General features: G+C 52.8%; 1 protein-coding gene across 1 annotated transcript; it reads left to right on the forward strand.

Annotated features, from left to right (window-relative positions):
- Positions 1-855: 855 nt before the first annotated feature.
- LOC134426895 (adenosine deaminase-like) lies at positions 856-13,288 on the forward strand. Its single transcript, XM_063172241.1, has 11 exons — positions 856-928; positions 2,577-2,638; positions 5,746-5,868; positions 5,973-6,116; positions 6,889-7,004; positions 8,458-8,582; positions 9,434-9,505; positions 9,761-9,862; positions 10,546-10,613; positions 11,005-11,134; positions 11,534-13,288. Exons 1-11 carry the CDS (start codon positions 893-895, stop codon positions 11,633-11,635), a joined length of 1,080 nt encoding a protein of 359 aa, XP_063028311.1. The 5' UTR covers positions 856-892; the 3' UTR covers positions 11,636-13,288.
- The last annotated feature ends 1,483 nt before the right edge of the window (positions 13,289-14,771 follow it).

Consider the following 14,771-nt stretch of genomic DNA (forward strand, 5'->3'; position numbering starts at 1 on the left):
GCTGCCAGCTTGGAAGGGAAGCCAGAGGGAAGCCTCTCCCTTGCCCAGCAGCCCAGTTGGATTTGTGGCTCCAGGTTGTTCCAGCCTCCCCTGTCCTTTTCCCTTCAGTAACACAAGGGCTGTGTGCCACTGCTGGAGCAGCAATGCCATCACATCTCACCTTTCCAGGTGTTTATCAAAAGTAGTCACTTTTCTTTCCTGTCTCCTGGGTTTTGCACAGCTGGTAGATGCTCAGAGCCAAAGAGGAGCAGTCTGGGCTGCTGGGCTTCACCATCAGCGTGGGCAGGGGAGTGTTTGCCCCAAGGTTTTTGGGTTATTTAGTGCTTGGTTGGAGTTTGACAGCTCTGGCATGCCCGTGTTCAGCTGGAAACGGCTGGGAGCATCCCTGTGCTCAGCAGCTCTGCAGATGAGGATGGGGCTGGATTAAGGCAGTGCCCCTGGTCTTTCAGCACCGGCAGTGACAGTGGCTGAGCTGGCTGTCACTTGCAGGGGGAACCTTTTTTAAGATCTAAGCCCAGCATGAATATACTTCCTATTTCTTTTGTAGAGCTGTTTTCAAGTGCCAGCAGCCCTGACACACAGCTGGTATTAACTACGGGGGGCAAGAGAAAGGGAACAGGTTTAAATATAGCTCCTGGGAAACAAACATTGGCATAACTTCCAAGATCAGTTTTACCCCTACTTTGCTGCTTGTAATTTTCCCTAAAATTGCAAAAGATAAACAGTTAACTCCAGCGTCTACCCTCAGCCGAAGCGCTCGGTCGCCCTTTGCCTGCCTCGGGCCCGGCGTGCGCGGGGCGGGCCGGGGCGGGGCTGGCGGGGCCGGGCCAGCGGGGCGGGCGCGGAGCGGCGGCGGCGGCAGAGCGGCGGCAACGGCGGCAGCGGCGGCAGCATGGAGCAGGCACGGAGAATCTTCGAGGGACCCAAGGTGGGCTGGCGGCGCTGCCGGAGGCGCAGGGCCGGGAACGGGGGGTGCACCGGCACCGAGGTGCTGCGAACGGGGCGCGCCCGGGGCTGAAGGGCCGTGCCCGTGTCTGAGGGGCCGTGCCCGTGTCTGAGGGGCCGTGTCCGGTTCGGGGGTGCCGTGCCCGGTGCTGAGGTGCCGTGCCCGGTGCTGAGGTGCCGTGCCCGGTGCCGAGGCGGCTGCTCCTGCTCTCCGCAGCCCGGGGCTGCCCCGGCCGGAGCTGCGGCCCGGCCGTGCCCTCGCTGGGGATGTGTCCCGGGACAGCGCTCGGTGCCCCCGCTGTCACCCCGCTGCCCTGGCCCGGCCCGGTGCTCCCCGCAGCCTGTGGTGCTGTTCAGATCCTTCAGCAGGTCTTGAGATCCCAATACAATGTGTGTGCTCGTGCTTTCTCTACAAATAAATCAGAAGGTTTGGGGTGGGAGAGCACATGCACATGGAGCTGTGTACTGAGGAACAGAGCTCTGGAAGAGCCACTGGGCTCCTGCATTCACCTGATTTCTGCTTGCTCAGGCATCGTCCCCTGGAGCCACAGCTCTGAGAAAACTCTTTCATCCTTATCTGGGTACTTTCCTTGGCTTCAGGCAAGGTCATGTCACCCGTTTGTATGTGGAAAAGACTTGTGCTTTGTTTACCCGAAACAAACAGGCAGGAAGAGAGCTGCAATGCAATCTGCAGTGAGCAGCCTCCCACGGACCTGGAAAGCCTCAGGGATTGCAAGCAAGGTGCCCAGGGCAGATGAGCTGCTGGGTTGTGCCTCTGCTGATTGCATCCTTATCTGGAGGCCTGTAGGCACTTCTATCTGCTCTTGGATGTCCTTTGGCCATCTAAACAGCATAGGAGAGTTCAAACTCTGCTCTCAAGCACTGGTCTGGGGGAAAGCCAAAACTTTTGGGTTGAACAGCATTGAAGAAGGGTTCCTTAGGACCCAGCTGGCTAGTGGGAAAAGCTTGCTTTTGCCTTTCTGGCTCTGTTTCTCCAAAATTCAAAGTTTCAGCAATAATGGGGAAATAGGGCTTCTGAGTGAAAAGACTTGAGTTGCTGTACTATTTTTAATGGGTAAAAATTTAAGTGTTTTATTTTGAAACCTTGTTATCTCTATGGCGCAACTTGTTATCATTTTTTTACAGCACCTTTGTGACCCCTTGTGTAGGATTAGAGAGCCTCTAAACCCTGACAATGCCATGTAATTAACAACCCATCAGGAGCTGACTCTTGGAACTGAGGTCAAAGTTTTCATGTAATGACTCTTAGCAAATTAATTAGGGTTTGGCTTCCTGTGATTTCAGGGAGGAGGTGTGCTGGAAAGTTAAGATGTATGGAGTTTGCTTTTTTCACTCCTCCTGAACTCTAAATAAGGATAGGGCAGTTCCTCAAAATTATTGGAAACATTATAAATTTCAAAAGATTCATTAAATGTGTGAGCTGCAGCAAAATACTTAGGCAATACATGGATGCTGAAAAATAAACTTTATAATGATTATATTTCAAACATGTGGATGTGTCATGACTTTGTCCCTGTATTGGCTACATTTATACCCATGTAAGCACCAGTTACTTCTGTCTGAATGATTGTTGCAGCTCAAGAGTGCCTGACCCATTTCTCCCATTGCAGGTGGAGCTTCACGTCCACCTGGATGGAGCCATCAGACCAGAGACCATCCTGTACTTTGGCAAGTGAGTTGTGGGGGGACATCAGCTCTGGGAGCTGCAGTGCAAAGGCATCCTCCCTTGTGCTGCTGCTGTCTGTGACAGAGGAGCTCCTGAGGCAGCAAACCTGGCTGCTGCTGCTTCTAGCTCTGCCCAGACCTGCACAGTGTGAGGACACTGAGCACACCCCAAAAGACAGGGGGGCTTCCCAGGCAGCAGGAATGGGACTGAGGTGGGTTTGGGAGCTGGGCAGGCTCAGAGAAGCACCATGAGAAAAGTCCAGAAGATGTTTCATGAAGAGCTGCCTGCCTTTGAAATGTACCCATGACACAGCAGAGATGCTGCAGTCTCATTTCTTTTTCCACACTCCTCCTCACAAAGCCAAGTGGAATGGCAGTAGCCTGGGAGTGTTGTCTTGGTGCTGCTGCTGCTGCTACGTGGTTTGGGAGGAAAAGCCATCTTGGGTGGCCTTGCCTGCCCTGCTGCCATGTGCATTTGAATCCCAGGCTGTGTGCCTGGTGTCAGCAGGCAGGGAGTCTCCCTGGTGTGGGGCTGGCGCAGGGAAGCACCTGGCAGGGGTTCAGAGAGAGGTTGTTTCCCTGACAGAGCCCACGTGCATCTTCCTTCAGTGTGGGTTGTGTGGGAAGCACAGGGTGAATGATTAACCTGTGCCAGGGCCTGGCTCCACATTTGTAAGCAAAACAAACAAGATTTCCTCCAGCTGTCACTGATACCCTCACACCAAGAAGGTGGCAATGGTAAGGATTTCAGTAAATGGCTCTTAGGCACAGCTCTGGTATTTTGGGAAGGAGGATGGGGAGTTGTTCTAGCATCCTGTGAGCACAGCAGATTCCAAGGCAGTGCAGTCCTAGGGAAGACTATTCTTTCTGGAGGGCCTGGCCATACTTTTTACTGCTTTGTCAAAGAAAGGTGTGTGGGTCAGGGCTGTCCATCCCATTTTCTTGCTGGAGGCAGCCATGGTGAGCTCAGGGTCCCTGCTGCTGGGCTGCAGGGCTGGAACTGAGCTCCAAGTGAACAGAAGAGCTGGTGCTGACTCCCTGGGGCTGTGCTGGGTCCCTCTGCCTGCAAACAGAAAATGCCAGTGTAGTCCCCTAGGGGAATTGCAGGAGCCCTGACACCCAGGAGACACTGGCTGTCTGAGGATCCTGTGCCAGGATCCTTTCTCAGGGCAGAAACCTTCATTGCCTGAGCGTGTGCTGAGTTCCCTCTTATTTTTAAACAGCCCTGGCACCCCCTGAGCTGCCAGCCCTGGGGTGGAGCAAGGCTGTGCTATTCATGGGCTCTGAAACTTGCACTCACACACAAACCACTGGGGCAGTGCAGAAGGCTGTAGGGGACTGACTGCCTTCATAACCTCACCCTGGGCACAGAATGCTGCTTGTGGTCTATTTTTAAAGGTAAAGAACTGGACATAATTTTGCTGGGTGGTGTTTGACCATGTAGACAGAAGCCCAAGCTGCTGGGATGCACAGGCCCCCGTGGGCAGTGCACTGCTGAACTGAGCTGTTTGTAGAAACCTTGTCTCCAATTCTGTCAGGTCTGGGTCAGCCTTTGCATCATTCCTGCTCAGCCAGAGGGCTCAGAGGTGTGCCAGACCCCTCGTGGGGCCTGGGTGTCCCCAGGAGAGGTGCCCTTTCTGTGGTGGCATGGTGTGCATGGTGCTGCCCGTGGCTGGAGGGAGCTCTGGGCAGGACACTGAGGTGGCAGTGAGGACAAACACGTTCCTCCCTGGCCACTTTGCTGCAAGAAGGATCCCACCTACAAGGAGGGGCAGCAGCAGCCCAAAAGCCACCCTGGCACGATGCACCAGATGTCCCCATGCAGAGGCATGGTTCCAGTGTGGATCATCCCAAAGCACTGCCACTGGTGCCTGCAGGAAGGCACTGCCTCAGCAAGCACATGGAGCAGGTCGGGGACGTGGCTTTGCTGTAGGAAACTTTGCTGGGGCAGGTGGAGGAAGGTGCAGGTCGGCTCCTGGAGCAGAGACTGAGGTGTCAGTGCCATGGAAAGGGCAAGGCAGGGAGGAAAACCGATGCCTTGGCAGCAGTGAGTGTTCCCTGCAACTTAATCTGAGCAGATTGCATGTGAGGGCTGAGCATGGGGCTGCTTTCCTTGCTGCCTGAGTGGGGCAGGAGCAATGTTTTCCAAGGCCAGGAGCAGGCTCCTTTGGACTGTGTCCCTGCATGGCTCATGGGGATGCCTGCTGGCAGGGCAGCACTGCAGCTGGCTCTGGTGTTTTGTCTCTGTTAGCAGAGCTCTCCCATCAGTCAGCTGTAATTCATTGTGGCAGGAAAGGGGATTAAAAACAAATGTCTGGTTATTATTCCAAATTTGTTTTGGCTTGTGCAGGGTACCAGAGGGTGGGGAAATGGCAAAGCTTGCCCAGAGAGCTGCAGCACCCTTGGCTGGCAGCTCCCTGCTGTATCTCAGCTGTCCCCACGCCAGGAACACCTTCACCCACTCAGAATTCCAGCTGCTCCTGGGAAAGGTGGCTCTTCCCCCTTGGAAGCATTTAGGTGGGGATTAGTGTGTCTGTCCCTTCAGTGAGAGCAGTTGTTGCCCTTTGTTCCTGTGTGGGAGCTGTTCCTGTCACAGGAGATGCCACCAGGATGCTGGGCTCAGGAAGCAGCTCCCTGTCAGGAGCTGCTGGCACTGAACCCACGGGCCACAACACTTCTGGCTGTGTGATCCCAGGCCCTGGAGCATCTCCTTGATTTTTTAATCCTTTGAGCCTGCATAAGTGGAAATTAACTCTTCTGAAGAATTTTGGCAATTCTGCTGCGAGGTCTAGGACGTGCAAAGAAATAATCCAGAGCCCCTTTAGATGAACTCCTTCTTAAGCTTAAAATGTGCCCTGGCTTTGTTCCTGCTGGGTCAGCCTGGGCTTGTATTTGGGTTTGTTTGTGCTTTGCCTGTGTTTTGGGTTGCCTTCCTCTCTACTGAGGTTCAGGGCTCCATCCATGAGGAGCTTTTGGAAGGACAGGGTGTGCTGGATCTTTGCTGTGAGGAGATGGTGGTTGATGCTGCCAGCTTTGGATGCAGTTGGTGTGTACAATGGACTTATTAAAAATGGGATAACCTTCCCTGTCAGTAACATGTGGCTTTGTTTCCAGGAAAAGAGGCATCCCTCTCCCTGGGAACACTGTTGAGGAGCTCATGAAGCATGTCAGCTGTGACACACCACTGACACTTGCCCTGTTTCTGGAGAAATTTAATTACTACATGCCTGCCATTGCGTAAGTACCCTGCTTTGTGGTTTTGCCCCTCAACCCCGGGCAGGATCAGCCTTGGAGGTGCCCTGTGTGTCCTGAGAGTGACAGTGGCACTGCCATCCCTGCAGGGGTGACCGTGAGGCAGTGAGGAGAATTGCCTACGAGTTTGTGGAGACCAAAGCCAAGGAAGGAGTTGCCTACGTGGAGGTCCGGTACAGCCCTCACTTCCTGGCCAACTCTGGTGTGGATCCCATCCCCTGGGGACAAGCTGAGTGAGTGATCCTGGGGAGCTGGGAGCTGCTGGGTGGGCATGGAGAAGGCATCCCCATGCCAGTCAGCCACTGTGCCTTCAAAGGCTGCTGTAACAAACCTGCTTCCTCCTCCGTGCAGTGAGAGCCAGCATGCCTCCACCTCTCCCATCAAGAGGGTTTTTCACCTTGAGCACCTCTGTGTGCTGCAGTGTTTTAATGTCCCTTGCTCTGGGCACTGGGTTCTGTGCTCAATTTTCAGGCTGAAGCCCTTCCCTGTGAGAGGGAAAGGAATGTGCCCGTAGGGACTGCCTGACCACAGAATGGGAGTTTGAGCTGGCAGAGGTGGTGGCTGGTGTTGGAGGGGGCTGCTGCTCTGATCCCTTCCTCTCATGACATCCCCTCTGTGGTATGTGCCTCCCATTAAATCAGTGCTGGGCTCTGGGGCCCCTGCAGAGTGTGCTGTGGTGAGTGCAGAGCCCTGGGCTTGCAGAGAATTGTGTGCCCCAATGAGATGCTCTGGCCAAGAGGGAATTCCTCTGCTCAGGCAGGATGGACACCCAGGTCCCCAAGGCCTTTCTAAATCTTGGTGTCATCTGTGCCTGCTGCAGTGGCACAGGGGTCACACCTGTACCAGGTCCATGTGGCTGTGGCAGGGCTGTAAAAGGGCTCTGGGTGGTCTCACTGGGCAAGTGGAACCAGGGGCAGCCTGTCCTGCTGTGGGGCTGCTGGGCTGGACCTGCCTGCCTCCCTGGCAAGTGTGTGGCCTCTTGCTGATGGCTTTTCTTCCCTGCAGGGGGGACCTCACTCCAGCTGAAGTGGTTCAGCTCGTAAATCAGGGCCTGAAGGATGGAGAGAGGGATTTCCACATCAAAGCCAGGTCTATTCTATGCTGCATGAGCCATATGCCAAGTAATGTATTGCAGCTGCCCTGCTGCTCTGCTCCCTTCCCTGAGGGGTGGGGGGATGTCCCTGGGGCTGGGGCCCTGCAGGATGTGGGGAGAGCCCCAGTCTGTGGGGCTGGTGCTGCACCAGACAGTGCTGGGGGTCTCTGGGGGTCTCTGCTCCTTTCACTGTAGGGCAAAGCTCTGCTGGATGCAGGAGTGGGGTCTGTGGGTACAACCAGTATCTGAACTGGTTGTGCCTTGCTAGAGGGACAAAAGGGGCTCCTCTGTGCTCTCCTGGGGCAGCTGTGGTCTCTGCTCCCTGCCCAATGGCCAGGAGCACCCAAGGGTGTGCAGCCTGCACTGCCCTGCAGGAGGGATTGCTGCTGCAACCAGCAGAGGTGGCATTCTCATACCTGTGTCCCAGCTGATAACCAGAACCAATGGTGTGCTTGATAAAAGCCTTTAGCAGTGCATTCAGGATGTCCTGCACACTGAGAAACCACCCTGTAATTAATGAACTGATGAGAGAAAGGCAGAGATACCAGCCAGAACTGACTCAGATTAAATTTGTTAATAAAATAATGACTCTAACCCAGCAAATTGCAAAATGGTGGAAAAAATAGATGATGAAGTTGCACACATCATCCTGGTGTGTTCATATGATTTGGGGATTTTCTGTACACAGCAGGTGCCTGTCAATTATTAACACAACTGTTTCTCTCTGTTTCTTGGCCTTCTGCAGGGGTTAAGTGCTATGTGAGCTGGTAGATGCAGTTTCTCTCTCAGAGGTTATCTATCCTGATCACAGAGAGCTCTCAAGCAGTTGTTGGCCACTTGTTAGTCTCTTTGTCCCTGCTGGCAAACAGATAAAACTTCAGCTCCTTTCTGTCAGGAATAGAATCCTTGGGAGAGTCAAGGATGCACCAGGGCTGGGATGGCTGCAGCACAGGGCCCCCCCAGAGACCCCTCCCAGCCCAATCTCCTCCCTGACACAGCTCAGCAGGTGGGGCAGTTCCTGCCTTTACCCTCACCCTGCCCAGCCAGGGAGGGGATGAGAGCTCAGGAGTTGGGGGATTTCTCCAACACATCATGTTACAGCCCTAGGGCAGTGCAGTTCATCTTAACCTCCAGCAACTGCAGCAGTCACCACTGCTTGGAATTTTTTAAATTATTTTTTCCCCTGCTTGAAGTGAGTAGAAAAACATGATGGGAGCAGTTTTATAGCTGGTGAATGCATTTAATTTCCCTTTAACTGACAACAGACTGATCAGTTGACAGCTTTTATCTGCCTGAAGATCACAAAGATGACAGACCTTCCTAGGAGTTTGCTAGCTTTCTTTTTAAGCATCAAATTTTGGGAAAGACTAAAGGAAATAGCTCTAGCCCTCTAGTTGTAGGACCAGGATTTGTTTAGAAAGATGCTGCAAGTGTGACCCTAATGAATGCTTCCTCCTGAATGCTGCTGCTGCCTCTCCCAGGCTGGTCTCCAGAGGTGGTGGAGCTCTGCAAGAAGTACCAGAATGACTCTGTGGTGGGTGTTGACCTGGCTGGAGATGGGACCCTGAAGGTGGAGGATTATGCTGAGCATAAGAGGGCTTATGAGGTTTGTGGAATAAGTTTTTAAGAAGAAATTACTAGAAGAATATATATTGAGGGGATGTGGGTGAATGGTTGCTTTTCAAACTGCAGAACAGCTGGGACAGCTTAAAAATTCGTTGCAGCTATTAAAAACATTCAGTTAAATAGAAAAAGCATTTGTTTATATTTCCTAAGTGATTAATGGCAGGCATCATTGCTAAAACATGGCCTCAGAGCTGGGGCTTGGCACTCCGTGAGTGTGACATGAGTTCCATGGAGCCCAAATCAACCCCCACTCCTCTGCTGTTGGCTCCTGGGGCTTGGTGAAACCACAGCCAGGGGTGGAAGAGACTGGCCTTTCCAGTCTGGCAGAAATCAATGAGGAGCAGAGCAGAAACTGCACATTTACAGGGCTTTTATCTGATCATCTCAAGTGCAAACACTGGAATGGCTTCAGGAGCCTGATCCCAGGCTCTCCCCAAACCTCAGCCTTTGCAGTGGCTCCAAGGGAAGGGAAAGCCTCTCTGCCAAAAATGTAGAAGTTCCATAGCATGGTGCTGCTGCAAGTTTCATGCAGAAAGGCAGGTGGGTGGAGGAGAGGAGCTCAGAGCTTGCTGCTGTCTGGAGAGGAGGCAGTGGTGAACTCAGCCAGAGTAAAGAGCCCGTGAAGAGCCTGGCTGGGCTCCAGTGGAAGATAACCAGGATTTTTAAGTCTCTCTGTGTGTGACATACAGAGCTCTTGCAGCCCTTGGAGTGCAAGGCTCGTGATCTGTGGGCTCTTGGCACAGGAGCCTTGCAGTGAGAGCAGTGCCAGCCCAGAGCTGGCTGTCCTTGCTGCAGGGATGGCACAGGAGGATGTTGTCCCTTGTTTTGCAGGAAGCTGAGAGGTGTGGGATCCATCGCACCGTCCATGCTGGGGAAGTCGGCCCAGCTGCCATGGTCCAGCAGGTATGAGGAGGTATCAGGGCACAGAGGGACAGGCTGTGACATGCACTGCCCAGGGCACAGAGGCATCCAAGTTGTCCCCAAATCCATGGCAGAGTGAGCCCTGGGGACATGGGCACAGATCTGACCTGATGGCTGGAAAGGGACATGCCAGGGGCCAGCTCGGGGGTGTGGCTGTACCTGCAGTGGGATGGGGGCTCTGGGCAGGCAGGGCTGAGCTGTGCCTGAGGCTCTGAGTGCTTCTCCTGTGCTCTCTAGGCAGTTTATGTCCTGAAGACCGAGCGTGTTGGCCATGGGTACCACGTCCTGGAGGACCCTGAGCTCTACAAGCAGCTGCTGAAAACAAAGATGCATTTTGAGGTAAGGATGTGCTATGGGGCTGTGACAGCCAGGGAGCTGCTGAGAGGAAAACAAGCACTCACTCAGGCTGTGCTACAGCCAGGGACAGGACCTGACACCCAGGTGCTGACCGTGTGTTCAGTGATGTTCTGTTTATGCCCAAAGCTGCACAGGAAAAATGTTGGGGACAAACCTGTGTGTCTGCTGGGAGCACTGGTGTGCACAGCAGCTTGTGGGAGGGATGTGGCAGAGAGAATGGATCTTTGTGTGGCCATGGATGAATTCTGGAGGGCTTATTCACTGATTTATACACAAATCAGGCTGCTGTACCAGAGCAGGTCAGGTAGGAGGGTGGGAATGCCTGGGAGTTACAGTGCACGTAAGGATTTATTTTGCTTTTCCCGAGAATGGAGTTATCCACTAATAGAGGGAATATGTACTTAATGCAGGTGGTTTTGTAGCTGTGAGTGGCACAGGGCTGGTGACTGACTGGCCATGGGGAACATCCCACAGCCCTGTCACAGTGCTGTGGCTCCTGGCATCCCTCTCCTGGGACACGCAGTGGTCTGTCAGAGCAGTGCTGAGGGGCAGCTGTGAACAGAGCTCTGATCTGGTTTTACCAGTGCTGAGCTATCTGTGTCCACAACTGGGGTTCAGATGCATGTGGTTGATTCTGGTTTTCCTGCTCAATTCCCCCGAAACAGGTCTGTCCTTTGTCCAGTTATCTCACTGGAGCGTGTCCTCCGGACTTCACCAAACACCCTGTAATACAGTAAGACTTCTCAATTATGTGACTTATCAAATAACCAGGATTGGGGTTGATTACAGCTGTTTTATTGCTTTACAAAGCTAAGGCACATCTAATTATGTGGCACATCCATGTACCTTGGCACATGGTGAGAGAGCCTGGTGCAGCTGGAGGGGTGTGGGGGTCCCTTGGGGAGGCTCCCCTGTCCCTCCTGCCCTGCTCTGAGCTATGGGGCACGAGAAGCTACAGCCCAGCCACTCCTGGCAGGTCAGTGCAGAGCCATGAGGGGACAAGCTGAGCCTTGTGCTTTTCTCCAGCAGTCCCAAAGTCTTTGCTTTTGCTGCATTTCACCCTGAGAAGTGCACAGTGTCACAGCCAGTGCTCTGCCCACCAGTTCAACCTGCTTTCCTTGCAGATTTAAGAAGGATCGTGCCAACTATTCTCTAAACACTGATGACCCCCTCATCTTCAACTCCACCCTTGACAAGGACTATGGCATTGTGAAGGAACACATGGGATTCACTGAAGAGGAGTTCAAGAGAGTTGTAAGTCAGCCTTGCCTGGGTGCTCTGCTGGTGTCTCAGTGCAGCCCAGAACAACCTGCTGGTTTTATTTATAAGCTGAAGAGTTTTTAGTGGGAAGCAGAAAATTCCACTCTGGCCTTGTAAGCAGGAAAGTAAGACCAGGCTCAAAGGACATCTCCCAAAAATTCCTGAGTATTTAAAGGCCTTTGCTTTGTGCTGGTCTCATTTCTCATGGGACTGCTGCTAGTGATGGGCCAGAGCAGTTGGCATCAAATAAGGCCATGGCAATGAAACTGAGTGTGGAAACTTTACACCCTCCCTTGCCTGTTGCTGCTCAGAGCCAGGTGCTGGGATGTGCACAGCTGTGTGTTCATGTCTGATGTGTCCTAATGTCCCTGTGTTCCCCCTCTGCCTCCTCAGAACATCAATGCAGCCCAGTCCAGCTTCTTGCCCGAGAAGGAAAAGCAGGAGCTGCTCAGCAAGCTGTATGAAGCCTATGGGATGGAGCCCAATGCATCCTGAGCTGTCCCTGGAGCCAGCCTGGAGTGGGGCCCCTCTGCACAAGAGCCTGGCTCTCCTCTGTGCCAGTGGGAGCACTGGCAGGGGCTGCCCAGAGCAGCCTCTGTTCCTGGCAGCCCTGTGCTGACCCTCACAGTGCCCCTCAGAATCAGACCATCAATCACACACACCCTCCTTTAGCCCACAGTGTCTCTCCTGAGTGGATCTCCAGCTCCCTGTCCTGCTGCTGTGTGAGCAGACTGGCTCTGCCTGCTGGCCTGCCTCCCTTCTCCATCTGCTGGGCTTTCTGTGCTGCAAATGCAAACAGAACAACCTCCCTTAGGGGCTTTTTCCTTCCTCTTTCCCTGTTTTACCTGTCCTGTCCCACTGACCTGCCTGGCCCTTGCCTCAGTGCTGAAATATCCACTTTGAGCTCTGGCTGTGGCCTGGGTTAATTCACCTTTCCAGGGCAGAGGTGTGCTAGTGCTGGCAGCCCTTTCAGACACAGAGGCTTTATTCTTGTCCCTGTGGGTGGGAGGGCCTGGTCACAGCTCTATTTACCCAGGGTTAGTCTTGTACTAACAAGACTGGAACAAGAACAAGCTGCAAGCTGCTGCCCCTGCCAGTGCACAAGTCCAAAGGGCATTTAAAACAAAATACAATATTTTTTTGGCATCCTTTCTTTCAGAGAAATCCCATGTATCAGGCCTGCCAATGTCACTGCTGCAGAGTGCACACCTTGGGCTCAGGCCCCAGCTGTGCTCACAGCTGGCCATGACCATGCTTGCACATGCAGGGGAAGTTGGAACATAATTTTACCACTTCAGGCCAAAATCTGCCTTCTGGGATCTTCCCCACTTTTTTAATCTTGGAGAACTCCTGTGAACTGCAGTTTGATCTTCCTCTTACCTTTGTTTAGGGCTTGGAAAAAACACGATTGATTGTCTGGTTTAACAATTCTGCCCTCCTTCTGATTTGACTCAATCATAAGGCACTCTTAATGCTGAATAAGTAAATTAACTTGGACCCAATGTCACACATTGACTCGGGTCCCATCTGATTGCTTCTCTCACTCAATTATGACACTGGCTAGAAGTCAGATCTTCAGTTTGGTGTAGAATTTATACAGGGAGACTCACCAAAATTTCCTTAGTGATTTTATGGCATTAGAGTGTTTTTACTCAATAAGCAATAAAGCTGTGCATCCAGAGAAGAAGAGACCATTGCTTTCTTACCTGAGTGTGTGGTGTGCTTTAGCATCCCAGGGCTCTGCCAAGATGCTCACTCCAAAGATTCTGTACCAAAAGTTTGCCTTTGCAAAGGGGCCATGGTCAGCATTGCCACGGACAGCCCATGGAGTGGCCCAGTCCCTGCCAGCAGGGATGGTGTGCTGGGAGTGTTTCCATTCTCTCTGGGCTTCCATGCTGGGCTTCAGAGTAAAACACTCATCTCTGAAGAACGTGGTGCATATAGACACATAGATAGATAAATGAAGATGAGAGAGTGATTTTCTTACTTTTATAAAGCAAAAGATAAAGTATCACTTTTAAGGACGTGATTATGGTAAGAAACAGGTTTTGGGTCATTTTTCTCCAACAATTGTTTCTGAAGTAAAGTTGCTTGGATTCTGGATAGTTGATTTTTAATCCTGTTTAATAAAATAACAAATTTGTATTAAAAGAGAAATCCTTGTGCCTTTCTGTCCAAGGGTGAGTGTTAGGAGCTGTGGCCTGTGGTGTCCAATCCCTGCTGGGGGTTCATTGATAGGTGTGATGGGGGCTTTGCTGCCTTCTCCTGCTGCCAGCTTGGAAGGGAAGCCAGAGGGAAGCCTCTCCCTTGCCCAGCAGCCCAGTTGGATTTGTGGCTCCAGGTTGTTCCAGCCTCCCCTGTCCTTTTCCCTTCAGTAACACAAGGGCTGTGTGCCACTGCTGGAGCAGCAATGCCATCACATCTCACCTTTCCAGGTGTTTATCAAAAGTAGTCACTTTTCTTTCCTGTCTCCTGGGTTTTGCACAGCTGGTAGATGCTCAGAGCCAAAGAGGAGCAGTCTGGGCTGCTGGGCTTCACCATCAGCGTGGGCAGGGGAGTGTTTGCCCCAAGGTTTTGGGGTTATTTAGTGCTTGGTTGGACTTTGGCAGCTCTGGCATGCCCATGTTCAGCTGGAAACGGCTGGGAGCATCCCTGTGCTCAGCAGCTCTGCAGATGAGGATGGGGCTGGACTAAGGCAGTGCCCCTGGTCTTTCAGCAGTGACAGTGGCTGAGCTGGCTGTCACTTGCAGGTGGAACCTGATGCTTCTCACCCATCCCCTGAGAGAAGCTGGCCAACAGCTCCCTACTCCTCTGCCTAAATATAATTCTGAAACAGATATTTTCTGACCAGGGAGAGCTAAGATTAGCCCACATTTGACTGTTGGAGGTCTGTGTGGTTCTCAGTCCTGCTCTGCCTTTCAGCTCTGTGTGTGTGTCAGCCTGAGCCAAAATTACTGTTCTGTGGTAAGGAGAGCTGGAAATGGGGCTTAAAGCCACAGCTGTGCAGTCAGCCAGGTCCGGGAGCTCCCTGCTGGTTTGCCCCTGGGCACGGGAAGTGGGAGCAGGCTCTTGGCCACCATCCATGGCTCTGCAGTGACACCCAGCCAGCCCAGGAGCCCTTTGCCAAAGCCTGCCTGCCAAATCCTCATTTCCTGTGGGGGCTGGAGCTGTGGAGCCCTCTGTGCTCACCCCGTGGCCATCGCTTCTCACAGACAATTCTCCCTCTGCCTGGCAGCCACTTCTCTGCTGATTTATGGCCTTGTTTAGGCTGATAAATCTCAGACTTGTAACACTCAGCTCTTCTCCAGGCTGTCAGGGAGGTGATTTGTCACCAGTGGAGCTTCCCAGGTCAGCTGTGCCCTGTCCCTGTGCTGGTGGTCAGTCCCAGTGAGGCTGCTCCACTGGGATCAGTGGAACACCAGCAACACTCCTGTAGTTCTGTGCTGCAGAGGGAAAACTCCTCTTCCCACTGGCACCAATCCAGCTGGCTCCTGGGCAGTAAACCTGGGAAAGTGGGGCAGACTTTTATAATCTGTGCCCAGCTACATCTGCCTCCATGTGCTGCAAACCCATAGGGTTTCACAGACCCAAATCCATGGGATTCTTCTTGCACAGATCTGTGTCTCCCTGT

The sequence above is a fragment of the Melospiza melodia genome, chromosome 19, assembly GCF_035770615.1.
Source record: "Melospiza melodia melodia isolate bMelMel2 chromosome 19, bMelMel2.pri, whole genome shotgun sequence".
Taxonomy (NCBI): domain Eukaryota; kingdom Metazoa; phylum Chordata; class Aves; order Passeriformes; family Passerellidae; genus Melospiza; species Melospiza melodia.

What these genes read in the sequence shown, in the direction of transcription:
- LOC134426895 (XM_063172241.1), top strand. Translation starts at nt 893, where the DNA reads ATGGAGCAGGCACGGAGAATCTTCGAGGGACCCAAG. An exon ending in ACCATCCTGTACTTTGGCAA is followed by an intron (nt 2,639 to 5,745) that starts GTGAGTTGTGGG and finishes CTTTGTTTCCAG; the next exon opens with GAAAAGAGGCATCCCTCTCC. An exon ending in AGCATAAGAGGGCTTATGAG is followed by an intron (nt 8,583 to 9,433) that starts GTTTGTGGAATA and finishes CTTGTTTTGCAG; the next exon opens with GAAGCTGAGAGGTGTGGGAT.